Source organism: Rhinolophus sinicus, chromosome 14 (genome assembly GCF_057876585.1).
Source record: "Rhinolophus sinicus isolate RSI-liver-muscle chromosome 14, RSI-T2T, whole genome shotgun sequence".
In the NCBI taxonomy this organism is placed as follows: Eukaryota; Metazoa; Chordata; class Mammalia; order Chiroptera; family Rhinolophidae; genus Rhinolophus; species Rhinolophus sinicus.
In genome coordinates, this window is record NC_142514.1 from 24,116,168 (window position 1) to 24,144,040 (window position 27,873).

At 44.0% G+C, this 27,873-nt stretch overlaps 1 protein-coding gene across 5 annotated transcripts in view; it reads right to left on the reverse strand.

Annotated features, from left to right (window-relative positions):
* Nucleotides 1-27,873, reverse strand: part of DLGAP3 (DLG associated protein 3) — a 65,665-nt gene that overhangs the window by 9,054 nt on the left and 28,738 nt on the right. For all 5 annotated transcript variants that reach the window (XM_074334365.2, XM_074334364.2, XM_074334362.2 and 2 more), the window contains 6 exons: nt 17,303-17,516; nt 16,737-17,050; nt 16,281-16,366; nt 2,481-2,965; nt 1,075-1,166; nt 667-810 (listed from right to left, as the gene is read on the reverse strand). In XM_074334365.2, the coding sequence (XP_074190466.1) occupies nt 667-810; nt 1,075-1,166; nt 2,481-2,965; nt 16,281-16,366; nt 16,737-17,050; nt 17,303-17,516 (1,335 nt within the window). The remainder of the gene's footprint in view (nt 1-666; nt 811-1,074; nt 1,167-2,480; nt 2,966-16,280; nt 16,367-16,736; nt 17,051-17,302; nt 17,517-27,873) is intronic.

Consider the following 27,873-nt stretch of genomic DNA (forward strand, 5'->3'; position numbering starts at 1 on the left):
CGGCGGATTAGTTTGGGGGTAGGACCCACCCGACTTCCCAACTCACGCCTGCACGACCCGGGGGGATTAACCTCCTGCGGCTGTGCCACTGAAAGCGGAAGCCGCAGCGTGTAGCCGCCTGACACCCCAGGTGTACTTGTCCTGACAAGGTTAAACCCCACATTTTTTTCATTTAAAAAATGAGAGTTTCGAGCACCCCCTGGCGGCGCCGTTGTGGCAACTGGCATTAGAGCGCTCGCTCACTGTAGGTGGGGAGGAACCCAGGCAAGGCAACCGCGGTTCACGTACCAGGCTTCCGGGCCCCATCACAGACAAGGTCTATTGAGATGAGGGCTGAGGGGACCCTCAAAGTCCCTTCTGTGCCTAGGTCCGAGCTGAGGGCACTCAGCCCTTCAGGAAGCTCTAGTTCTGCTCCCTTAAAATTACAGCTGGTCCAAGGTAGCCGCTGCCACCTCTGGGTTCTGGCAGCTTAGCCTGTGATGAGCACGGGGGCCAAGCAGACAGCCGTGACCAAGAATGTGGTCATTTTGAAAGATGGTCACCATCACCTGTCCAGGGCTGCCTTTGCTGCCCATGGATCTCCTCCTGTCTCCCACTCCCGACACACATGCCCCTCTGGGGAGGGGCATTGTCCAGGACTCTTGGCTTGAAGGAGCCTCCCCGCACCTTAGGCTCCAGGAGTTTCCAGCTGTTGGCCTTGAGTTGCTGTAGCTCCAGGAACTTGAGGGTCACATCCTCGATAGAGAGCTGCAGGAGGTCCCAGAAACCCGCCAGGTCCTGGAAGGTGGGCACGGGGAACGCAGTGGGGTCCTGCAGAGGAAGGAGACAGAGAAGAGGCAGACAGTCAGGGAGGTCTGAGCCCCAGCCAGGAACAGAGAAAGCCCCACCCACCCTCATTGTCAGGAAGCTCAAACTGGGAGAATGGGGTGGGGACTAGCAAACAGGGAAACAAGAAAGCTCAGGCTTCTCCCTCTTGGACACAAACACCTGGTCTCATCTCCAGGCATATATGCACACACTGGGTCACCCAACAGGTACACACACCTGATAGCCTCTACGCCCATGGGCACTCACCATGCTTTGCTGACACAGCCGGAAGAACTGCTGAACCTTCTGGGACAGGAGAAGTTGTGTACTGCCCACAGCACTGCGGATCTTCTCCAGGACTGGGGAGCAGAAGGAGATTCAAGGAGGGGAATGATGCCTTTCCTTCCCCAGCCTCCAGAAAGTCTGCCCTGAATCACTCTGACCCTTCCATTATCTGGCACTCTACCCATATCTCCTTCTGCCCCCTTCCCCATTTCATCCCCAGGTTCCTAACAAGCAGTTCCTATCCCACTTTACCAAGAAGGCTATCCTCAGAGACTGATGTTTCTTCCCTTATACAACCCACGAGGTCTGACAATTAAGTTTGCGAACTTGTTGCAATGATGTTGCTAACCTTTTTTGATACCGAAGGGATTATTCATTATGAATTTGTACCAACTGGACACATAGTTAATCCAGTTTACTATTTGGAAGTGCTGAAAAGGCTGCATGAAATAGTTAGACGACCTGAACTTTTAACCAACAATTCATGGCTCTTGCATCACGACAATGCAACAGCTCACACAGCACTGTCTGTGAGGGAGTTTTTAGCCAGTAAACAAATAACTGTATTGGAACATCCTCCCTATTCACCTGATCTGGCCCCCAATGACTTCCTTCTTTACCCAAAGATAAAGGAAATATTGAAAGGAACAAAATTTTGATGAAATTCAGGACATCAAGGGTAACATGACAACAGCTCTGATGGCCATTCCAGAGAAAGAGTTCCAAAACTGCTTTGAAGGGTGGACTAGGCGCTGGCGTCGGTGCATAGCTTCCCAAGGAGAGTATTTCAAAGGCGACCGTAGTGATTACTCTTCAGCAATGAGGTAGGTAGCACTTTTTCTAGGATGAGTTCGTGAACTTCATTGTCAGACCTGGTACATTTCTTGAATGCTTATCCCCCTGTGTCCTTCCCTCCCATGTCAGAGAACAGATGGACGCCAGCCCCAGCCTAGCCCTGTAGCTTTAGCCAAGCACTGGCTCCATGACACCTACTGGCTGAACTTGGTCACTCACCAGTGTGCTGCTCCTTGGCACATTAAGAATTACTAAACAATTTCACGTACACGACTTCTGTCTTCCTAGTCTCTACCTCGTCGACTTGGGCATTTTGGGGTAAGACTGTGTCCCCCCTCAGATTGAACTTGCAGGAAAGGACCATATCTCCCTGGCTTCATTTCCTCCCTCTCTGCCTTGGAATTCTGGTCCCACCACCTGGATCAGACCCAGATCCCCACATCAGCCCAGATGGGAAGAGTTGCCACCAAGGTCTGGTGCTAGGGAACCAAACTGTGAGGAGGGCACTCTCATGTTCAACCAAAAAGCTCCCGTTTTGCTAGTGCCCCTCCCACCCCAGCCACAATCCCTCCACACCCAGTCCCCTCACTCACTCTCCTCCGGCAGCTCATAATCCTCCGCCTCGCGCTCCATCTGCTGGCACCAGTGCTCCAGCTTCTCCACCTCCGCCCTCAGCATCTTGATGAACCACTCACCATCCCGTGGGCAGGGGGATGTGCGGCCTGAGTCGGGGAGGCTACGTGAGCCACGCTCCATCCAGGAGTCACGGCGACCGGCCACGGGGCCGGGGGTGGGGGCAGGGGCAGGGCCTGGCGACCCATCGGTGGCCGGCGGCTCGTACGGCAGTGGGTAGCCCTCACGGTAGGCCCACTGGCCCTGCGTGTGGACTGTGCGGAAGACTGAGTAGGTGGGGGCCCGGGGCCCGGGCTGAGGCTCAGAGGCGTGCCTCTGGAAGGAGCGTCCAAACTGTAGGGCCTTGTCTTCTGTGGCCACTGTGGCCAGGCCGGCCAGGCCCTCCAGCTCCAGGTCTGCCTGCACACCGGCGGTCACACTGTTGGAGCGCTTGAACCTAGCCCGCCTGGTGAGAGAGGTGGCTGTCATCTCTGCCCTTGTGGAGTTTCAGCCCAGCCCTTACCCTCCACTCCAGGCCAAAAGGAAAAGGGAGAAAGGAAGCCTACAAAGTGATGGACATTAATCCAGTGCCTTTAAATAGACCAGTCTTTGCAACAGGTGGGCCCATAATACACCTACCTGTTGTACTGCCTCTGAACAAGGTGATACTTAAAGTATTTAACAACCTGTGCTCCACTGGCATACACCAATCAGAACAGACACAGCCCAAGTGTGAGAGCATCACCCCAGAGTAGCTGGACTGTGGGGGAACCAGAGGGGCCAGGGAGGGGCCAGGGTGGTGGCTCTTTACCAATAAATACGGAAGTATTTCAGCATTTTAATATGTCCTCAGCCCTGGAGAGAGATGAATAAATTAAGGCCCAGAGAGGCGCATGGGAGCCCAGCACAAAGCAGCAGAGCCAGGATTTGGACCCAGGGCTGCTGCTAGCTCCACTGCCCAAGCACTTCCCAAGGAACCAGCTGCTAGAACATCAGGAAGAACTGCCGTGGAGCAGCTGGGGGGAAGGGAGGTGGCTGCAGCTGGGAGGACTTTGTCACTAGGGACTCTCACAGCTCAGCCCAGAGTCTGGCCAGACAGTAAGCCGGTGCCAGTGGAGTTGAATTAAGTTGTTGGCAGGAATGACATAAGGCCTGGCAATTTCTTGTCTTTGAGTTAATAATATGCAAATCATATGCAAAACAGAAAGTCAATTGGCCTTGTTCTTTTTACCCCTGGGGTTCAGAGTGGGGGCTCTTTTTTATGAAGAAGTCAGTGGCTCCCTGGGTGCATGAGGCTGGGATCAGACAACACTTGAGGTGGGAGTCAGGAGATTTGGGGGTAGGAGAAGAGGTGAACAGAAGTTTGAGGTCTGGAAATTCAAGGACCATAAAAGAAAGGTTCATGTGTCCTAAGCAATCTCTACCTTCATGTGGTCAGGAGAGAGGGAGTTGGGGGGCCAGCTCTAGGGGCCCCTCCAGCTTCCCAAAAGGTTCCCCAACCCCCACAACTTAAGCTTTCCTCTTGCTGCCCAGGCCTTCTCTCCCTGCCTGCTTGCCTGCTTGCTTCCCTCCAGCTGGCGGGCTGCCTGCTGGGAGCCTGTTGCCATAGAAACCAGGCCCAGAAGGATGCTGCAGGACCCAGGGAAGAGAGATGCACTCATGTGCAGTCTCCAGTGAGCCCTATGTCCCAACCCCCACCCAAAGAGAAAGCAAGCGAGAACATACTGCATTGCCTCCCACATGGTCTTTACCTTGGTGTCTGCCCGTGCTGCCCTAGTCAATATTTGCATCACCCTTTTCCCTGACTATTGGATCAGCCTCCTTTCAGATACCTCTGTCACCACTCAGCACAGCACAGAAGAGCACTGGATTAGGAGTCAGACCTGAGTTCTAATGCTGGCCTTGTTGCTATGTGCCTTTGGGAAGTCACTCACCCTCCATCTAGGCCATCTAATATATATAGAGAGAATATATATACATACACACACATACTGTATATATAAAATGATAGGGATGGACTATTAATTGTCAAGGTACTTCCTCTCTCTAAAATTACACCTTGCATATTTTCAGACCTGGGACCTAACATTCCCTCACCAATCCACCCAGGACTGGAGTAAGTCTTCCTAAAGCTGACCTCTGCTCAACTCATTACCCTGCTCAAAACCCTTCCATAGTTCCCCACTGCCAACCAAATACAGTTCAAGCTTCCTATGCTAGCATTTACCTGATGCTAGCATATACTCTGGATGCTGTCTTCCTCTCCAACCTCTGCCTTACATTCTCCTTGTTCCCCAAGTAGATTATACTGGCTCTGACTGACTCTAAGGCTTTGCCCATGCCATTCACCTGCCTGAAATGGCCTTCCCCCTCCTCACTCCCTGTCCATGCTCTGCTGAAGTCCCCTCTTCCTCTGTGAATCTCCGGACTGTCCCCAAGACCACCCTCAGTAGCATACCTCCCTCAGCAGTCTTCTTGCATTTGGAGGAAGCCCCACTGTTTGGTTCAATTATCTGTTTCTGATGAGTCTTGTGTGTCTAACTGAACTGTTAGTATGTACTTGGGATCCTTTTGCATATTTTCGTGACTTTGAGCTCCTTTCATTAGCCTTTGGCTGCTTCAGAGCTCCAACAATTGCAAATCCCACAGGCAAAGGTGAGGCTTGCCCCAGCAAATGCAGTATTGAAGACCTGCCTTCCCTGCTGACTTTCCTGTTGCCCCCTGGACACTGTCCTTCAGCACCACTGGGTTTGCCGTCTTTCACCTGTCCTCTGAGGGGTCCTCAGAGGACCACACTTTGTCTTGATGGAACAGTCCACACAGCCTGGAACAGAAGCATAAGTGCCCCAAGCTTTATGGATCTCAAGTCAGTACCTCAAGAAGCCCTCTCACTGGGTCTATTTCAAGGAAGACCAAAAAAGTTGAGGAGGCTATGGGATTACTGGACGCACAAGATTGACCGTCACTCCCAGCCAGGGGCCAGAGATTTGCGCAGTGCAAGCAGGAATCAGTCATCCCTCTGCAAGTGGCATTTACAAGAAGCAGTGTGGGACAAGATCACCCAAGAAAAGAGCAATGAAACAAATACCCAAAACCCCAGGGAACACAGACATTTCAGGGGTAGGTGAAGACACTGTAGCCCCCAAGGTGTCTAAGCCAGAGAGGACAAGGAAGAAAACCAGCACAGAGTCACCTAGAGGCAGACTGGGGACAGATGGGTCTCATGAAGGGATGAGCAGTCAACATGGAAAATGCAACCGGTTATGAATGAAAGGTGTCCATTGATTTGGCACTATGGGAGCCACTGGTGAGCAGGGCAAGAGTCGGTTTGAGGGGGCAAGAGGGGGCAGATGCAGATGGCAGGGGTTGTCAGGTGGTGGAGACAACTAAGCAAGACAATTCCTTCAAAGAGCTTGTTTAGAAGATAGGAGAAGACAGTGTACCTTTAAGGGAGGGATATTTTGGTTATTTGTCCATTATATCTCAACAAAACTGGGGGAAAAAAGAAGGGATACTTGTTTAGGGTGGTTCTCACATGCCATATCCTGAGGGGAGAGAACCTATGGGGCAGGCAGGATAGTTTGTGCATATGTTACCTTCCAAGGCAAAAGAGACTTTGCAGACATGATTATGTGAAGGATCTCAAGATGAGGAAAAGAGCCTGGACGGTCCAAGTTGTTCAATGTGATAACAAGAATCCCTATAAGTGAAAGGGGGAAGCAGGAGAGTCAGAGTCAAAGAAAAAGATGGGACGACGGGATCACGGTTGGAGTGATGCCATTGTGAGGACTCGCCCGGCCATTGCTGGCTTGGAAGACAGAAGTGGGCCACAAGGCAAGGAAGATGGAAAGCCTCTAAAAACGGGAAAAGGTGACAAAATGGATTCTTCCCAGAGCCTGCAGAAGGGATCAGTCCTGCTAACACCTTGATTTTAGCCCAGTGAAACCCAGTTCAGACTTCCAACCTCTAGAAATGCAAGATAATAAATACGTATTATTGGATGCCGCTGAATTTGTGGTCATTTGTTACAGCAGCAATTGGAAACTACTCATAATACAACCTGTAAAGAGAAATCAACTGAAGATAGAGAAGAGAGAGGCAGGAGTTCAAGGAACTAGAAATAAGGGGAATAAATAATAATGCCCTTTGAGTACTTAGTATGTGCTAAGCTAAGCACTGCACATGAATAAACATGCTCAATCCCCAAAAACAGTCCAACGATAAGGGTTATTAGTATCACCCTTACTTACAGATGAGAAAACTGAGCTTTCGAGAGGGTAAGTGACTTCCTAAGATCAGACAGTTATCAATTTAGTACAGTCTGGCTGTGGAGGAGCCAGCTCTTAAACCAAGGCTCTTAAACCAGCTCAGCTCCCTAGGATTGAGGAAGAGGGGTGGCTTTAATCAAGACAGATGCCTCACTCTTGAGGCAGGACTGGTACAGGAGGCAAGGGAAGAAGTGCAAGTAAGTTGGGGGTTGGTCCGGAAGTGGAGAGGGGTCCCACCAGAGGACCTTAATGGTTACAATGAAGGGAGCGGGGAGGCAGTCTGCTGGATATTTGGAGGTGGGGGAAGGAATGAGAATAAGCACTTTAGGGGAAGCAGCCTAGCAGAGTGGTTAAGCACACATACTGCCTGGGTCCAACACCCAGCTCTATGGCTTGTGCCTGTTTCCTCATTTATAAAGGAGAATGGTAACATTACCCATTCATAGGATTGTTACGAGATAATACATGTAAGGAACTTAGAACGGCACCTGGCCTGCCCATTGTAAATATTAGCTATTATATGGAGAGGCTGGACAAATTGTAGCTGAAAAGAAAGGGAGCTGGGCAAATAAAATCACGGGAATGTAGCACTGAGTACCCAGCATTGTAGTTATTAATTATTATGATTGCTGTTGATCATTTCCATCTGTTCTCCCACAGCACTCTGAATAAAACCTCTTTTATAATCCGTATCACATTGTATTGTAGTCAGTTATTTGCATATCTGTCTCCCTTACTAAATAGGGCAGTTGCTCATACATAAATGTTAGTTGAGTGGTTGGTTGGTTAATTGGAAGAAAGGATGGTAGAGAGCACTAATCATCTCCAACACCCTTTCTTCCTCAGTAACAGAATCCCACAATTTTAAGCTGGCCACACGGCCACTCTGCATAAAGATTGGTTTACCAACCTCCCTTACAGCTAGGTGTAGCCATGTGGCTAAGTTATAGCTCACAGGATATAAGCAGCAATGGTATGTGCAACTGCCAGGAAATGTCCTTAAAAGGAAAAGATGCCCTTCTTTGTTCCTTCCTCCTCCTTGCTGACCAGAATGCAGACATGATGGCTGGACCTCAAGCAGCCATCTTGGAACATGAAGTGGAAGGCAAGTGCTAAAGATGGAGGAGTAAGAAGACAGAAAAAGCCTGGGTCCTGACACTGTAGAGCACCTACCAGCCCTCAGCTGACGCTCTCTGGACTTCTAAGCAAGAGAGAAATAAACTTCTATCATAGTTAAGTCACTGTCATTTGGGGGTTTTCTGTAACTCACAGCCAAACCTAATCCTAACTATAGCAGATACATTTGCAGGGTAGTAAAGTTTAGGGCTTATGTCCCTATTTAGTTTTGGATTTGACAGTATTTGCTGTGGTCTTCATCAATAGCTGTCAACACAGAATAGAAACTGGCTTTGGTTATGCGTTATCACTAATTCATAACAATGTGTTTCACAATATTTTCTCCCCAAGCCTTTGCCAAGGTTGAGGAACCCTTCTCCCCTGAAGTTCCTTAGGATGACAATGATCACATAACTGATGATTCTGGAAGTTGTTACCATAGTTACTTGAGGGAAACATTTTTACTGTGATTCTCTAAGGGATAACACGAGAGGCTCTGGGAAAAAACTGGCTCATCCCAAAAGACACAGTGACCAAGGAATGCTCAACATCCAGGAGTTGTCAAAAGGTCTTGCCAAGAGTATTTGGCAGCAGGCTGGCAGGGGTGGGAAGGGAAGTGGCAGGGAGGAGGAAGGGCAGAGACATTTCAGCAAGGCTCAGCCATTGTACTAGCACCCTCTTTGAGAAAGCATCTAAGAGCTTAAACATATAATCAGTCAGGGGTCCCTGAGTCCACCACCCCAGCCTGGGGGCTATGACAGTGAAGCCAAGGTGTGGTTAGGGTGGGAGATTTAAGAAGAGCCATGACGGTCAGTCAGGAACCATCCAGGAATTGATGGCTTAGGAATGGAGGCAGTGTCCACTCCCAGGGCTTGTGGTCAGTCATCAACTCTTTGCTTTTGAAGGATTGTTCTTGGAATATAACTTCATAAGGATGGAAACTTCTTTCCCACAGCTCAAGGGGCTCTGTTCTTTCAACACACTCCCTTCCCAAGGTCCCAAAGCCAGAAATGACCATGATGCTATGGAAGGGGTGTTGGGGGTACTCTCCTACACAGGGTTCTCCAGGTAGCCCTGGGTGGGCACAAGTGGGTCTAAGGAGAGTTGTCAGATAAAATACAGGACTCCAGTTATATTTTAGTTTCAGATAAATAACAGATAATATTTCAGTATAAGTATGTCTCATACAATATTTGGGAAATACTTATACTGAAAATTATTCATTGTTTATCTGATAATCAAATTTAATTGGATGTTCTGGTGTTTTTTGTTTGATTTTGTTTTGTTTTATTTTTGCTAAATCTGGAATTTAAGGTAAGTTCTTGGTGGGAGGAATCTATAATTGGAAGATACAGGGGATGCCCCTGGTTAGAGAGAGTTAGAGGAAAAAATCGAATGGTTTCTATGTTCTCAAAGGGCCCCAGGAATATCATACTAATATTCAGCAAGGACATTTGATGCATTCTTTCATCACGGCCCAGAGTGTGCTGGGTCTGGGAAGACACTAGGATGCCCTAAGACATGACTGGTAACCATTTCTTAATTATACTCCCTCTCACCACAGAGCCTTAGTGCAAGCTGTTCCTTCTGCCTGGGACACGCTTATCTCCCATTTTCACCTACTCAATTTTTGTTCATCTTCAGATCTCCACGCAAATGTCACTTCCTCAGGGAAGCCATGCCTGACCCCTCTGGCTGGGTCAAAACACCTTATTATGCATTCTTACAGCACACATACCTCGCCTTTATGGCACCTTTTGCAGCTGTTACTTCTATATCATTTATGAGGTTCTTCGATGAATGCAGCTGTAAGCTTCATAGGACAGGGATTGTCTGGTTCTGCTCACCTTTGCATCCTCAGTGCCCAGCAGAATAATTGACAAATAATAGGGATACAATAAATATCTGTGGACCGATGAATCTCTGGTGGGGTACAGTGGAGACAGAACTGAAGGGGCACTAACTCCTACCCCTGTATATTGCTAAGCCAAGTCACCAGATAATGGGCAACTGGAAGGACCCGCAGACAACTCCCAGGTATCAGAGGCAATACAGCTGAACTCCTCACCCAATAGGTTAGCAAAGAACACCCTGAAAAGCAGAAAAGAGACATCTTTCCTCCCTGGCAATTTTTAAGACCAAAGTACAGAGAGAGAGAGAGACAGATACTGTGACCAGCAAGACAGAAGCAAGGAAAAGAGCGTCCAAGAAAATGGGGTGGCAGCCGGTAGGGGGCTAGTCCTGGATATTTGCCTAGAAAGGCTGCTGGTATTTATGGCTCACTTTTATGTACCAGTTGGGGCATGGTGTGTGGTAAGTCAGACTTAAAATGCCAGGGACATAAGGGACAGAATGGACGGTACAGGTGTACAACTAAGGATGCCTTCAGCAGACAAGCAAGGGAGCCTGGCCAGAAAGATGCGCCAGATTTCTTCTCTCCCCACCTGTCACCCCCTCTGGATTCCCAGTGTGATCACCTGTCCCAAGCAATTTAGTTCTTCAGACATTTATCCGCCATCTCACCATCTCCCCTCATCAGCCCACCCCACCAAAACCTCCCTGAGCACTTACACAAGAGCAAGGAAAACCTCATTCTCTGCCTGTCCCCACCCTTCCCAGACTTCACTCCAAATGTTCCGCTCTGTCTATCTCTGCTGCTATCAGCCTAGTATAGACAAATGATCGGTATTGTAGACCGAACCAACTTAGGAAGCTCCAACCCACCCCCTTGAACATATAGAAATACTGGATAAAATAAAGTCAAAAAAGTGGTTTTGTTATAAAGCCAAGCTTGAAAATAGAAAAGAGAAATCTTCAGGCACCAGAAACAAAAAAGAAATTTGAAACATGAGTAGTAAGAGGGAATCCAAGCCAATGAGCCACAAGAATATCAGGATAGACATATGCTAGAGGCTAGATGGTGACATCCAGGGAAAAAAGAGGAGTAACCCCAAACCTATGCATCCCGAGGGGCTGGAAGAAGACCCCATGCATAAAACCAGCAGCCAAGAAGGGTCATTTCATTTACAAACTTGGACTAGAAAACTCATGTCATGATTCAGGAAAGTGGCCAGGAAGTAGGATGCTGAGAAAACAAAACATTAAGGTTGCTTTGTGTGTGGGTGTGGGGTCCAAATGAGTACTACCAGTGAAACACAGAAATCTCAAGCTGAGATATTAACTCTAAAACTGGTCCCAAGCTCAAGAAGTACTTCAGCATAAAGGAAATTGAACCCATGAGGAAGGAGTGGGCAGTAACAAACAATAGTGAATACATAAATTGTTAAAACATGTTTGTAAACCTAAACTATTAAACCATAAAAGATATAACAACAACTGATTTAGAAGAGTTTTTTAATAAAGAGGCATAATCAAAATACTAGATAAATATATAACATGGAAAATGGGAGAAGGGAGTTAAGAAGGAAATTAAAGTGTTCCGTTTGTTTTGGGCCTAAGAAGCATAGAAATACTAATTTTAGACATTAGAAAAATATGAAATTAACTATGGTTGTTAAAAATTTGAGGAAAACCACTAAATTACTAAAATGTAAACTTCCAAACCAGTGGAGGGAAAAAGAGAAATAAAGTAAGCTTGAAATAAAGTAAGTCCAAATAAATTAGTAATCAAAATACATATAAATGAATTAAATATATCTACAAAACTCTAGCTCCGTGTTGCTTATAAGCAACACATCTAAAATGGAAAATATTGGAAGGTTGAAAATAAAAGGATGGAAAAAGATATATTGGAAAATTAACCAAAAGAAAGCAGCCATAGCAATAAAGACAGGTAAAATAGACTTCAAGGCAAAAACCATCAGATGAAAAGAAGCCTATATAATGATAAAAGGACAAATCTACCAAGAAGATACAACAATCATAAGCCTGAATACTTCTAAGCAGTACTTTCTCAAAATAAAGAAAAATTAATACAATTACCAGAGAAAATGACACATCCACAATTATGGTAAGACATTTTAACACACCTCTCTCAGAAATGGTAGATCAAACATAAAAATAAAAAAATAAAAAATCAAAGACAAACATTTGAAAAATATAATTTATATGTCTGATCATATATATATATACATATATACATATATACATATATACATATATATATATATATATATATGAAGAAGGAAGCCTCGACAAATTCTAAGGAATAAATATTGTACAGAATGCATACTATGACCACAATGTAGAAAATTTATAAATTAGTAGTGAAAAGGTAGACCCTCCCCCACAAAATACATTTGGAAACTAAAAAAAAAAAATTATTCTAAATAATTCTTGGGTTAAAAATGAAATTATGATGAAAGTTACAAATTATTTCAAACTAAATGACGAAAACACTGCACCTCAAAACTTATGAGATGAAACTATAGCAGTATAGTTAAAGGGAGTTTACAGCTTTAAGAGCCTATGTTAGAAAGTAAGAAACAGCATTCAGGAAACTGAAAAAAAACAAAGATGGTAAAAGAAAGAGTAAAATAACACAAAAGTATTAGAAGAAAATATTAAAGGTAAAAGAGAAAGAAATAATAGAGATGCTCACCAAAACCAAAAGCTGGGTTTTTTTTAAAGACTAATAGAATATAATTTAAAAATATATTTAAATGATAAAAATATACAAACCTCAGGCAAGATTGATCAAGAAAAGGGATGTAGGGCATAAATATATAGTATTAGGAATGGAAAGGGGGCTATAACTGATAGGCACAATAAAAGTTTATAAAGTTATAATACTATGACAAAGAATATTCATGCCCAAAATTTGGAAAACTGTCAATTTTTGTAAACTGGTTCACTTTTCTTAAAAATATAAATCACAATATTTAACTCATGAAGAAAAGTGAAACCAGAGTAGATCAATAACTAAAGAAACTGAAGCTGTAGTTCAAAAAGTTTCTCTTATCCCCAAAAGGCATCAGGTTGAGATAGTTTTATTGGCAACCTTTACCAAACCTTTATGAAATAGATAATTCCTACTTTACACAAATTGCTCCAAAGAACAGAAACACAGAGAATGCTACCAAACTCATTTTATGAGTCTATCATAACCTTAATACCTGGATTGAATAATAACAATAAAAGTAAAATAGTAGGCCAATATCACTTATGAACATAGATATAAAAATCTTAAAGTTATACCTATTCAAAAATCCAGCAAGGTATGTAAAAATAATATGAGTCTGTGACCAATATTGCTAGTTGCATATACCCATTCTTCTCTTTGTCTATAGCCATAAGAACCCTGATTTTCAGCTATGTGCTCCATTCATCACACATTGCTTCCCAGCTAAAAGACTATTCTACAGCCTCCCTTGCAGGTAGATGCCAACAAGTGATGAGGTTTTAGCCAATGTGATGTAGGTGAAAGTGTGTTACAGTCAGGAAGCCTTTTTTAAAAAGAAGGGTTGCATCCCTCCTCCTTTCTTCCTCCTTTCTGCTGCTCAGAACGCAGACAGGAGAGCTGGAGCTTGAACTTCAGCTCCTTGATATGAGATAATACACAAAGGGTGGAAATGCAGCAAGATAGGAACCTCAGGTCCTGACACTGCACTTCTATGTCCAGGCTTTTTTTTTTTTTTTTTCTAATGAGAGAGAAAAACATGAAGACACTCTTGAGGTCCTGTCATTCACAGCCAAACTTAATCCAAACTGATAATAGTATCAAGCAGGGTTTATCCCAGAAATGAAAGAATGGGTCAGGTCAACATGGAAAATCCCTTAATATAATTCACCACATTACAAATGAAAAGAGAAAATCTATGATCATCTAAGTAGATTCTAAAAATGCATTCAGTAAAATTCCACTCTCATTTTCTACTTAAAAAAAGATAAAATAAAAATTCTTAGCCTCCTAGGAATAGAAGGGAATTTCCTCAACCGGATAAATAGTATTCATCAAAATCTGTAGCCAACATCATCAGACTTGAGAGTGGGTACTGAGAAGATACCCACTAACATCAGGAAGGGGTCAAGAGTGGTACACTCAATAGCAAACTAGAAAACCTATTCAATGCACTATTACAAGAAGAAGAAATTAAAAGAAAACTCGTTTAAAAGAAATATCCTCATTTGCAGAAAAAAATAACTGACTATATAGAAAATGATGATTTTCAGATAAACTATGAGTCCTAATGAGAGACAGCAGCATAGCTGCTGAATACAAAATCAATACACAAAACTTAATAGTGTCCCCATACATGAGCAGTGCCCAATTATAAAATATAATAGAAAAACAATCCCCAACACAAGATCCATAATGCAAAAGACCATCACCTTGCTGATGAAAAAATCCTGCTTACTAGCCTCCCCGTACTCACTATTTCCTCAAATTTATTCTCCAGTCAGCAGCTGGTAATCTTTTGTAAACATAAATTAGATCATGGTATACTCCTTCTTTAACCTTTTAATGGCTACTCATTATTTATAATTAAATTTTACTTTTTTATCATGCCCAAGCGCAGTAGGACCTGGCCCCTGCCACTGCCCCGTCCCATTCCACACCAGCCACATGAACCTTCTTTCAGTTCCTGATGCAGGTCAAACTCTTTCCTGCCCCAGAGACTTCACATTCACTATCCCCCCTTCCTGGAAAGGCCGCCCTCTCCCCCCACCCGATCATCACCTGAGTGTTCCTGGCAATCCTCAGGTCTCAACTTAAATGTCACCTGCTTACCTAAACAAGGTTCCTTCTCTCTTAGTTCCTGCTTTTTTTCTTTCATATTCCCACCGTAATGTTTAATAATATCCCATTACATATTATATCATAGTGTAATATTTTTATTCATGGATGATTTATTCATTGCCTTGATTCCCCTCTAGACCATAACTTCTATGAGGGCAAGAGTCATGTCTTTGATGTTTCCCTGAGCATTTAACAGGAACTGTCATATAACAGATGCCTAATAAGTATTTTCTGAATGAATGACAATGAATGAATGACAAAGTTTGTTGATTTAGCCGGAGTCGCAGTAGAATTCCTACTGCACTCTTCCCAGGATTCAGGCTTGTTAGGAAGCATGGGTGGACCCCAGGGGTATATCTGGACGAGGGGCCAAGAAGCCTCAGGAGGGGAGTGAGTGGGGGCACATAGGCTTTGTTTATGGTTCACCGGGCAGCATTAGAGTGGGGGGGGGTGAGACAGGGTTCTGAACACAGAGCTGCATCTACCCATGACTCCCAACCCACCTCTCAAGAACTCAAGTCATGGACTTGAGGAATTGGGTTGGCCATAATCTTTTCTGTGATCTTTGTGGAATATTAAGAGTTTGGAGAACAGTAGCTTTCAGGAATGATGGGGGCAACAAGAGAAACTTCTTGCCCCCCTTGATAGAGACTTTTAGTCTCAAGAGCATGTGGAACTGCAGGGAGCTAGAGTAAGGATGGAGAAAAATGGTGATTCCCACAGGAGTCCCGAGAAGATTTGATCAGGCACACATGCAATACCCTAGGGGTTCCCAGAAATAGTTGTGGAAACTTTAGGGGAGGCCTAAAGGCTCAACAATGGCAACTGAGAACAGAGCTGCAAGGGACTGCTATTGGGACTCTAGTTTTATTCCTCCAGTGGGTATGGCCTGGACAACACAAATTACCTGGACATGAAACTTACAGCCAGCCACAGGCTTTTTCCCCAGACACCATACTTAGGGCCACTGCCCTGGTAACATTGCAGCCCAGAGGGCAGATGGGCCACTGTGGCACTGCCACATGGCTATTAGAGAAAGCGTCATCCCATAGGAACTCAACAGAGAAACTTCTCCCAGTATTCCCTCCAGAGCTCACAATGCTAATTTTTCCACTGCAAATTAAGAAAGGGATGCTTCTGAGGCCACCTAACACCAGAATGGTGCCTGCTGGCAATTCTTGGGTACACCACTGATTCAGGTATGTAATAGGTACCCACGGCTGGTTAAATGCTTGTGTGAGCCAAGTGAGGAGTGTTTTATCTGCCAGGGGGCTCCTGAGAGAAAATCTTCATGTTTATTTGTTTCTTTCTGAGCTCACATACTTGTACACCACAGGAAGTAATGAGGGATTGGCAAGATCCCATTATCCCCTGTAAAGGACAATTGCTGGAGGCCTGCTCAGCAGGCCTACCTGTTATTTCTCCTTACCACCCCCTTCCTTCAACCACTGTTTATCTCTTGTCGACCTCAGAGCACCTGGGACAGCATGACTACAAGGAGAACTCTCTTTAGACCTCATGGCTGCCATCTCTGTGGAAAACCTTGGGTGGCTGCTCTGACTCCTCCCCATTAAAAGGGCTTGGTCTCCTCCAGGAAGAGAAGGTGCACACAAGAGGACCAGGCCAGTGAGGTCATTATGCAGTCCTCTCTCCTCTTCTCCCCCAAGGAAGCTTGAGATGGTCCCACTCAGACTTACCTCTTGTCCTCTTCCACCTGTACTCCTATGGAGTGGAACTCTCTTCTACTCCTGTTCTCAGTGTCGGAGTCTGAGATAGTCTCCACCTGGTGGCAAGGTTCAGGAGTCAAGTCAGTGGCAGGAGCTAGACCAGGGACACAAGCCCTTCCCAGGGCCAGCAATGTCTGAGCCCCAAGCCAGCTGGCAGATCCTGCAAAGACAATCTGCCTGAACAAGATGAGACAGCCAGGAGGTCAAAAACATCAAGGTGGCAACCGCTGGGCACTGTCCATTCACCAGTAGGGGTGACAGTGCCAGGAAGAGGGACAAGGGCTGGGGCTGATTGAGCAGCCCTGTCGATGACCAGGCACAGGGGCTAACTGCTGCTCAGAGCAAGCCAAGGAAGGTCTATGTCTCCAGAAGACCCCATGACCCCCTCAACCCATCCTCAACCGGCCAGGGCCTGAGTTTCCATACCTGCACTCCAATGGACGGCCGCCACTTCCGCTGCCGCGCCAGGCTCCGCAGCTCCTCCCTGCCAGGAATGGTCTTAATAATGAGTGTAGGGGGCTTGGGGCTGGCCCGAGGTGGTACCGGCGCCAACTCCAGGGTGCGCGCGCCCATGGCGGGGCCATCAAGCCCGTCCGCGGAGCTGCAGCGCCGGGCAGGGCCCTCCGCCGCGGTGAAGCTCTCGTGGGCGGAGTCGGTGCTACTCTGGGCGGTGATGGAGATGCGGGGCGGGGCTTGGCTTCCCGGCGGGATAGGGGGCGGGGCCTTTCTGAAGTTGAAGGCTGTGGCCAAGAAAGCAGAGAAGCAGCGGGTGAGAAACGCCTCCGGGCAAGTGTCTGTGACCGACCACCCCACACACCCACGCGGTGCCCTGGTCTCCACGTCCTGCCTCGCAGAGGACCAAGGGTGTTCTCCCCATCATCCATCCTAGAGAGGCAAACGATCTGCCCAAGGTCACACAGCACAGCTGTGGTGAGGGCCAGAACCACACCCCAGGGCGCTTTCCAACCCAGGGGCAGACTAGGCATACTCACAGGAGCCGGGCCTCCCTGAGACAGAGGCAGGGGCAGCAAGGAGGGGCAGGCAGTCGTCGTCTTGAGAGCAGCCGGCCTGGATGGCCCGGAGGTAGCTGTGGCTCCGCATGCGGAAACAGCCAGGCAGGTCCAGGGCGTCCACGGCCTGGGACTCAAGCTCCCCAAACACAGACCCGCACACGGCCTCCAGCTGCTGATTCAACTCGTCGCTGAGCTGGGGACAGGGATGGAGAAGACAGTTACTGAGACGCCAAGATGGGGTAGGGGGATCTCCACAGCACTTTGTCAGTATATCTAGATCTGCAGAGGCTGTGTCTCTGTACGACTCTTCTGTATTTAGACTAAAGAAACCCTCACCCTCTGCAAAGAAAGATAAAGGCACCTTTGCCCTGTGCTGCTCCCCAAAATGCCTTGGGCCGTCCTTCGGGGTCTGTCTTTCCTCTAAATACTCCTCCTTCCATCCCATCTATGCCTCTCCCAAATATCTGGCCTCCAGACCACCCCATCTTCCTCCCCACCTACTGTGTTTCCCCGAAAATAAGACCTAGCCAGACACTCAGCTCTAATGAATCTTTTGGAGCAAAAATTAAAATAAGACCCAGTTTTATTTTACTATACTATAAGACCTGGTATATAATATAATATAATATAATATAATATAATATAATATAATATAATATAATATAATATAACCGGCTCTTACATTAATTTTTGCTCCAAAAGACGCATTAGAGCTAATTGTCCAGCTAGGTCTTATTTTCGGAGAAATACGGTAGTCCCCAGCCTTCACATTTCTCTCACCTGACCCTGAGGGAGAAGGCCAGGGACCCGACAGCAACCCTCCTTCCTAGTAGGGGGGTGGAGAGGCTGCAGCGAAGGCCACCTTTTATTTTACTATTTATGATCCACTACATTGTAAAACTGATTGAAAACAACGATGCAGCAGGACAGAAATTAACAGGTAAGTGATGGAGCAAAAATTATTAACCTTCAAGTTTTCCAAGCCTCCCCCACTTTCTGCCCACTAACTAGGCTTCTTGTTTGGCCCACTAGTTCCTTCCCTGCCCTCCTCCTCTGAGGCAAGTTCAGCCATTGCTGGATGAGGTTCTTGTTTTTGTTTTTGATAATTTTGTGGCACAGAATAGAATCCATGATGTTAAAAAAAAATATTAAAGCAACTAAGAAAAAAGCAAAACAAAAATTTTGTTCACAGAACCGTGTCGCACAACACTGCACTAAGACTAAATATACCACAGAGGCTGCAGCTTCATTTGCGTTATATGAAAAAACTGGCACAAAGGAAAAAATAAAGGTAGGAAAAGGTGGTCCAGTGGTAAGCTCTCTACCCAGAGCACAGAATGGGTGCACATTCATCCCTGAGCTTCAGAGCAGCCAAACCATTGAGGAGCATAGCCTGTGGGTTGCCTGCACGGGTTGTGAAGTGAGACCCATCTGGACTCAAGTGTTGGCTTTGCTACTTCCTAGCAGTGTGGCCTGAGAAAGGTACTTAAAGTTTTTGGGCCTCAGTTTAATCATCTGTCAAATGGGAGTGATAATGGTACCATCTTCATGGGCTATTTAGGCGACTCAAAGAAAAACATGTGAGGCACTTAGTACAGATACCGGCACAGAGTAAGCTCTGTCAGTGGCACGTGAAGGTTTTAGGGCCTACCTGGTAAACACAGGCCACCACTCATGAGAACCACAACTCTTCCTGTCACCAAGCCCCAGAGAAATTCCCCTATGAGTGATTATGTAGAGGCCATGGAATAAAGTCAAGGACAAAGTCCTCAGTAGCATCCACATGCTGAATGTGACAGCAAGTGTTCATGGCTGCATCTTGTGTCATCTTCCAGGAAAGATTCATGGCATCATATTTATGTGCAGTCCACAGAGGCTCAAAGGTATGGCTTGATCCATGTGTAAATTTCAGCTCACTGTTTCCATAACTCAGCCTCCAAAGCATAACATGATATCACAAGAGTCTACATCAGACTGAGGAGGAATTTCCATCCCTTTCTACCAAGGGGCAAACTAAAGCCCAGAGAAGGCAGATGAATTGTCCAAGGATGCACAGCTTGTACGTGTTAAAACCAAAATTAAATGCCTGGCTCTCACTCCAGGTTTACTGGGCATCAGAATCCCCTGGGGAGCTTGTTAAACCGACATTAACTCAGGCCCCACCTCAAGGATCTGAACCCAAATGTCTCTAACCACATGCCTCTCTTTGCTTTGGCTGCTGCAAAGCGTGGAGCCAAATTTGCTGGAGATTCAGACTCTGTGGTTCCAATGTGGGGCCAGCTGTTTTTTTTAAAAAAGGACTGCCTGGATTTCTTTCTGCAGTTTTTTGTAATGGAATTTTTTTTTTTTAAAGGAAGGTATATATTTTTTTTAAACTTTTATTTATTTTAAGTGTGTTTTTCCTGGACCCATCAGCTCCAAGTCACGTAGTTGTTTCAATCTAGTTGTGGAGGGCGCAGCTCACAGTGGCCCATGTAGGGATCGAATTGGCAACCTTGTTGTTAAGAGCACCGCACTCTAACCAACTGAGCTAACTGGCCGCCCCGTACTGGAACTTTATTACAAGTGTACAGAAGTCATAGGCCATGGAAAAATCAATCCAAGATACCATGGAAGTTGTTAACCTATATTTGACTGGCGTAAGCCACACTCCTGTGGCAGCTATAGCTTCACTATTACTCCTGTGAGTCTACCTGTAGTTTCCTATCTCTGGACCTCCGGGTAACAAGGACCAGCAGTGGCACAGTATTTCCCGAAGCTCGGGAGCTGATCTAACTCTTGCTATTTCTATGCCAGGCTCAGGATACTCCCCAAATAGAATCAATCGAGCCCAGAGGGTCCCTTGTAGAGCACAGAAAAGCTCATCTAAACCTATCAAAGAGCGTTTCAGTTTCAAATCAGGACACCAGAGGTGGAAGGACTCTCACTCTGCAGCTTATCTCTGTACCTCCAGCCCTCTTCTGTACGTAAAGCACTAGGGCAGAATCTCAGCCATATAGCAGATGCTCAATTAACATCAGCTACTATTATTAGTAGCAGGAGGTTCTTAAATCACAGTGAAAATACCTCTCAGAGACTTCTCCTTCCCAGGAGTTCTGAAGCTCTTGAAATCCCAACCATATGTTATTCCCACAATGAACTCTATATAAGGCAGACAAAGGGAGGGTAAGAAATTCCCTGGGGCCACAGACCTTCAATCTCTACAGGCCAAGAGGGGCTTCTGGAGTTCCAACAAGAGATCAGGACCCAAGGAAAATGCAGAATCAGATAAACTCTCAGAGGAATATTGCACCAGAGTTGATCTTTACTGTATTAGAATTATAAAATTGTAACATTATTCGGTGAATTCTCTTATTATCCTTGGACTGCCTTCCACCCTGCTCCCCCCACCCACCCCGCCCCAGTCCCCGCTGAGTCAAAGAATCCTCTTGGGAAATAAGAACCTTAGCCTTTCTTCAAACCAGACTCAGAATCAATAAATATTTCCAAGGGTGTGGGCTATTTAGAAGAAAATACTTTGTTTGGGACTAATTGAAAATTGTCCATGGTAGAGTTGGTGGGTCCAACTGGGGGCTAGGCAACATGCTGTATACTTTACATGTCATTTAGTTTAGTAACCTTGCAAAACCCTCCCGTTTCAAAACACTTTAAAACACCAGATAAAATATAACAAACATTGCTTTATATGCATAGCTGGGCTCACAAGAAAGCGAGATAAGTCCCCAGAGGAGAAAAGCAAAGAGGAGCCTGGAAAATCAGAATATTAACTGTGTGTGCCAATGCTGCAAACAGCCCAGTGGAGGAGGAAGGTGGGGGCTGGGGTTGCTGGTTTCAGTAACCAAAGGGGTTAGGCTTTAACACCAACTTAGGTGAAGCTGTAAGGCTTTGGGCCCACACGAAGCACAGAATAGGAAATGAGAACGTGCATAAAGTAGGAAAGGGGAAACCTTTGATGAAAAGGTAGACTGGGGGGGGGGATCAATTATTAGCACAGACTGATGATAAAGAAGCTAGCCTATAGTCTGGGGGAAAGGAAAGGAAACAAATCTAAGAATGTGTACCTACAAGCTAATCTTCACATAGACACAAGATTCTGTGTCTACATGAGCTTTCATGGGACAGACACCATCACCCCCCAAAAAAATTTAAAAATTAACATAAAATGGTCCTAGACCAAGAATAATCTAATAGAAGTGATTGCAAAGTATTTCCTGGGGGACCCACTCCTAACCCAGGCTACTCAGGATTCTCACAGATAAAGCTCTGTTGAAGATGAGCTAATACTAGATTGAAGGATACACAATCTCTAACATGCCCCTAATGATTTCCACCTCCAGGCATTCACACCCTTGTGCAGTCCCCTCCTACTAAGTGCAGACTAGACTTATCCGCCTACCTCTACTGACTAGAATATGGCAGATACAATGGGATGTCACTTCTGAGATCTGATTACGAAAAAAGCTGTGGTTTTCATCTTGGACATCTTCTCTCACTCTCTCTTAGAGCCTTTGCTCTGGGAGAAGTAAGCTGTTATGGTGCAAATAGCCCTAGGCTGAGTCCCACGAGTTATGAAACTGATGTCTGTGGCCAACAGCCAGCAAGGATCTGAGGCCTGCCAACAGCCATGTGAATGAGTGTGGAAGCAGATCTTCCTCTAGTCAAGCCCTGAGATGACTACCAGCCTGGCCAACACCTTGACTGAAGCCTTGTAAGACACTGATCCAGGTGGCACAAGCTATGCTGTACTCAGATTTCTGATCCACAGAAACTGCGACATAATAAGTATTTGTTGTTTTAAGATATTATGTTTGGGGTAATTTATTAGGTAGCAATAGATAACTAACACAAACCGTGACATAAACAAGAACTAAACTGTTACTGAGTTAAGCCATTGAGAATTCAAGGTTTACCTGTAACAGCAGCTAGTGTTACCTGAGCTAAAACAGATTATCTTTTAAACTATGTTTAAAATTTCTAAAACTTAAAAGATAAAACTGAAAACATATAGAAAGAATAAGAGCTTTGAAAAAAGACTATATAAAGATTTGAAAAGGAACCACATCAGGTTTATAGAAATGAAAAAAAAAAGAATCAGTGAAATTAAAAACACAATTAATGAGTTAAATAGTAGATGAGACACAACTGAAGAAAAAAATAGTGAACCAGAGATACATTTGAGAAATTTAGCAGAAGGGCGTATAGAGAGGCAAAGAGATGGAAAATATGTAGGAGAGGTTAAGATACATGGAGGAGAATAAGAAGGTCCTACGTACAATTCACAGGAGTTCCAAAAGAGACGTTAGATGGAAAAGGCAATACTTGAGGAGTTAATGATGGTGGCTGAGAATTTTCTAGACTTCCAACTTCAGGCATGACAGAGAGAAGACACCAAATCTTATCCCACCAAGACAACTATAAAGCTGGACAAAACTGTCAAAAGCAACAATTTCATTACTCTGAAAATCAATCAAAGAAACATTTATTCATGAAAATTACTGAACTTTGGGTAAGAACAGCATGAGTCTATGGCATCCTTGCTGGGGGCTGCTCCCATTACCCTGGCTCACAGCTCTATCAGTTGCAATAGTTCAACAAGGGTGGAGCAGGTTGTGAAAATCAGCTGCTTCACTGCCACTGGCAAAGGGGCCTCACTTAATTTGGAGCGTTGTCAGTTGGAGAATGTCAAGAATAGGAGAAGCCAGCAGCACTGAGAAGCTGAGGTTGTGGCACTGTTTGGGTAAGCTATGAACTGGCAGACTGATCAGGGATTTAATGGAGAGTTTAAGAGGGTGAGACAACTATAAGCAGTTTTATAAGCTCTCCACATATCCTGAGCTAACTAGAGGCTGAGTGCATGCACAACAGAAACCAGAGAGGCCCTGAGCCACCCACACATCCCCGGCCAGTGGAAACGTGCAGAGGAAACACAAGAGAGCCTGGGTAAAAGTAAAAGCCAGGGCAAGCCTGAAAACAGCCTGAAGTTTGTACTCCCCAGCCCATACATAGAACCATAAGCAGAGAGAAGAAGTCTTACTGGCTTGAGGTTTTTGAGCATAACTTCAACCCAATCTCTGGCTGAACATTAAGCTATGCAGACACAGGAGCAACTCCTAGGAAATGAGGTTTAAAAATAAAAACAGGAAAGAAAAAAGTTGATGGAAGTATCAGAGTCCCCCTCTATCAAGGAAGACAGATTTCACAGATTTAGTTAAGAGATTAATGAATAAACAAAGCAATAACAATCTTCAAGAGGTAAAGTAAGAATCCAGATATACATTATATTACCTAAAATGTTCAGTATTAAACAAAAAAATTATAAGACATACAAATAAACAAGAAAACATAAATGTTCCCAGATGTTTGACTTATCACAAACTATAAAGCAGCTATTATAAATGTTCAAAGAGTTATAGGAAATCATGTTTAAAGATTTAAAGTAAAGCATGGCAACAATGACTTAATTAATAGAAATATCATAATTATTCTTTAAAAAGAATAAAGAACCAAATAAAAATTCGGAAGCTGAAAAGTAAAATAACTGAAATGAAATAATTCAATAGAAGGGCTCAGAATAAGAAATGATCAATAAACTTGAAACTAGATAGGTATAAGTTATCCAACCTGAAGAATGAAGAAAAAAAAAGACTAGAAATGAACAGAGCCTCAGAGACCTATGGGGTAATATCAAGGATACCAGTATACATGTAACAGGAACCCCAGAAGAAGAAGAGCAAGAGAAAGGAAAAGAAAAAATATTTGAAGAAATAATGGCCCAAAATCTTCCAAATTTAATGAAAAACATGAATCTACAGATCAAAGAAGTGGGTTAAACATGAAGAGATCCATATCCAGACACATTAGCAAACTGTTGAAAGTTGAAGACAGAGAAAAAAATCTTAATAGCAGGAAGAGAAAAACAATTCATCACATTCAGGAAAACAACAATATAATTAACAACTGGCTTTTCATCAGAAACAATGACCTCTAAAGGCAGTAGAATGGTATATTAAAGTGCTAAAAGCAAAAACTGTCAAGCAGGAATTCTATATCTAGCAAAACTACCCTTCAAAAATGAAGTAAAAATACATTTCCAAATAAATATAGACTGAAGAATTTATTGACCTATCTTGCAAGAAATACTAATGGAAGTTCTTTAGGCTAAAAGGAAGCAACATCCAATGGTAAACAAAATTACAGGAAGAAATGAAAAGCACCAGAAATGGTAAATATGTGAGTAAATGTAAAAGACTCTATAAATATTTTTTTCTCATTTTTCCTCTTAACTTCTTTAAAAGAAAGATTGCACAAGGCAATCATAATGTCATCATTGGCTTACAATAATTGTTGGATTTCTAATGTACATACAGATAATGTCTATGACAATAATAACATCAAGAGGGAAGAGAAGAAGGAGAGATATTGGAACAATGCTTCTATATTTTATCAGAATTAACTATATTTTAATAAGTTATGATACACCTTGTAATTCCCAGCACAACCACTAATACTTTGAATAATATAGTGAAAAGGAATTAACAATAAAGAACTTGAAATGATACACTAAAAATATTTGTTTAATGCAAAAGAAAGCAGTAAAGGAAAAACAGAGGAAAAAAATTACATGAGACAATCCAACTATATCAACAATCACATTAAATGTGAATGTACAAGACACTCCCACTCAAAAGGCAGGGATTGTCAGATTAGATGAAAAAGCAAGTAGGTTGAAAGTAAAAGGATGGAGAAAGATGTACCAGCAAACAGTAACCATGAGAAAATTTTCCAGATTTGATGAAAGACATGAATCTTCAGATTCAGGGAGCACACACATCTATCATAGTGAAACTGCAAAACACCAAAATCAAAGACAAGATCTCAATAGCAATCAGAGAGAAATAAAAATTACCTACAAAGGCAATTAGTTTGATGGCAGACTTCTCAACAGCAACAACAGATGACAGATGACAAAGAAATAACTTCAAGACACTCAGAGAAAATGAATGTTGACCTATGAGTCCATAATAAACTAAATTATGTTGAGTTTACTACTAACAGACATTCCCTGAAAAAAATTACTAAAAAAAAAAAAAATGTACTTTAAAAGGAAGGAATGAAATGTAAAAAGATATAGTGAGGGGAGGAAGGTAAAGATATATATGACTTTGCTAAGTCAAATATGCATATTAAAATGATAAGAGTAACCATAAAGAATGAAAGTAGAATAATAACTGCCAAGTCAGTGTGAGCATTGGTGAGGAGAAAACTCGATTGATCCAAAAGAAGGCAGCAAAGGAGTAAAGAAGCATCGCCCAAAAGACAGGATAAATAGAAGGCACAAGGTAAGATGACAGAAATAGATCCAAATGTATGAGTAAATCACAATAAATATAAATGTACTAAACTCTCAAGCAATTGTCAGAATGTATATAAAATAAAATCTAGCTATAAACTATTTACAAAAGACATACCCAGAACATAAGGAGACAAAATGCTTTTTAAAAATGGAAAAGGATGTTCTGTGAAAATATTAAACAAAAAAAATAGAGTTAAGGGAAAAAAGCATTATCATAAATAATAGGATGACATATCTAATGCATTAAACCTATTTCTTCTTGTGTAGATTTTAAGTCGTACCTCCCAGGAGAAATATGTAATATATACATGATGTTAGATAGTACAAAGTGCTAAGAAGGAAAAAAAAAAAAAAACAGAGAAGAGGAATAGGAAATGTTGAGGGTGAGGGGCTAAAATTTAAATTTTACGATATTTGGGGAAAGACCTGAAAGAAGTAAGGGAGTGATCCATGGGAGTGTTTGGGAAGGAGAGATCCAGGCAGAGGAAGTAGCAAATGCTAAGTCCCCGAGATTGAAGCACACCTGTGGTGTCGTTGGTGGAGCAGAAAAGAGACCAGTGTGGCTGGAGTGGTGAGGGAAGGGAACAGCTTTAGGAGAGGAACTCAGAAGTAGCAAGGGCCAGATCACGCAGGGCCTTATAGGTCATAGTAAAGTCCTTGATTTTCCCCTGAGTAAGGTGAGGGTTTTGAGTGAATCCAATGCTATTTTTAAATGATCATTCTGGCTATATTGAGAGAGAATGGAGTGGAATGAAGGCAAATGCAGGAGACCAATTAGAAGGTAGTACAATAGGCCAGACAAAAGAACATGGTGATTTGGACTGGAGTGGTGGCAGTGGAGATGGTGAGAAGTGGCGGGATCCTAGACACACTTTGAAGGTGGGACCAACAGGATTTGCTGAAGGGTTGGATGGGGGATACGAGAAAGAAATCAAGACTGACTAGGGATTTCAGACCAGAGCTCCCAGAGGGATAAAGTTGCAATTATCTGAAATGGAGAAGACAGTGAATAGAGCAGGGAATTTGGCGGGGAAAGGGTACCAGCAGTTTGGTTTTGCATATCTTAAGTTTGAGATGTCTACTAAATATCCAATTGAAATTTCAATACGTTGTTAGATATGCATGCCTGGCATTTATAGGAGATTTGGGGCTGGAAATATATGTTTGGGAGTCATTAGGCTCTCAATAATATTCAAAGTCATGAGCTTGGATGAGCTCACCTAAAAATGAGTGCAGAGAGAAGTCCAGGAACTAAGCCCTGAAAAATTCCAATGTTCAGATTCTAGAGAGTTAGTTGCAGGCACAGATTGAGAATAAGTAGCCAGGGAGAGAATCTGGAAGAACCTAAAAGTTGTGGTGTCCTCAAAGCCAAGTGAGTAAGGTGTGTCAGGAAGTAGAGTCATCAACTGTGTTAGATGTGGCTGATAGGGCAGGTAAAATAAGAACTGAGCATTAACCAGTGGGTTTAGTGACATAGGCTGGTCTAATATGAAAAGACAGCTGTGCCAATCAGATCCCCTGATTCAGGAAATGTAACAAAGAAATGCTGAGAGATTGCAGCAGCAAACAATAGGAACCAATGTGGACAGTCTTTTGCATTGCTTTTTCCCCAGCAAACAGTAAAAATAGCTAACCTTTATTGAGTGCTGGCTATGTGCCAAGAACACTATTCTGCTGCCTATTTTTAAATAGGAAAAGTGGGGCTCAAAAAAGTCAAGTAACTTGCCCCAGGTCACTCAGCTGCTAAGTAGCTGAGCTAGAATTCAAAACCATATCATCCATTTAATAACTAAACTGCCCTGCCTCCGTTTACGTAAAGGAAAGTCTACATTTAGGTATGGAACTCACAATAATAAAATACTGATTTGGGGCCAGGTACCTTGTGTTTGCACACGTTTTCTCCCTGAACTCTCACAAAATCCCTGTGAGATAAATACCACTACTATTGCCATTTTAAAGATGAGAAAACAGAGAACAGAGGAGGTAAGAGGTGTCTTGCTAGTAGTCCCACAGGTGGTGGGGAAAGAACGCAAGCCCATGTCATCTGTGAGACTGCAGCTCTGCCTGGCTCTTGTCTGTACAACTAATCCTGCGTTTTGCATGGGGTGGGCTGGGAGCAACCAGGCAGGACAGGGCTGGGGAACCTGAGAGAACTGCCGTTGCCCTTACATACTCATCACTTTGAGGTCACTTGGTT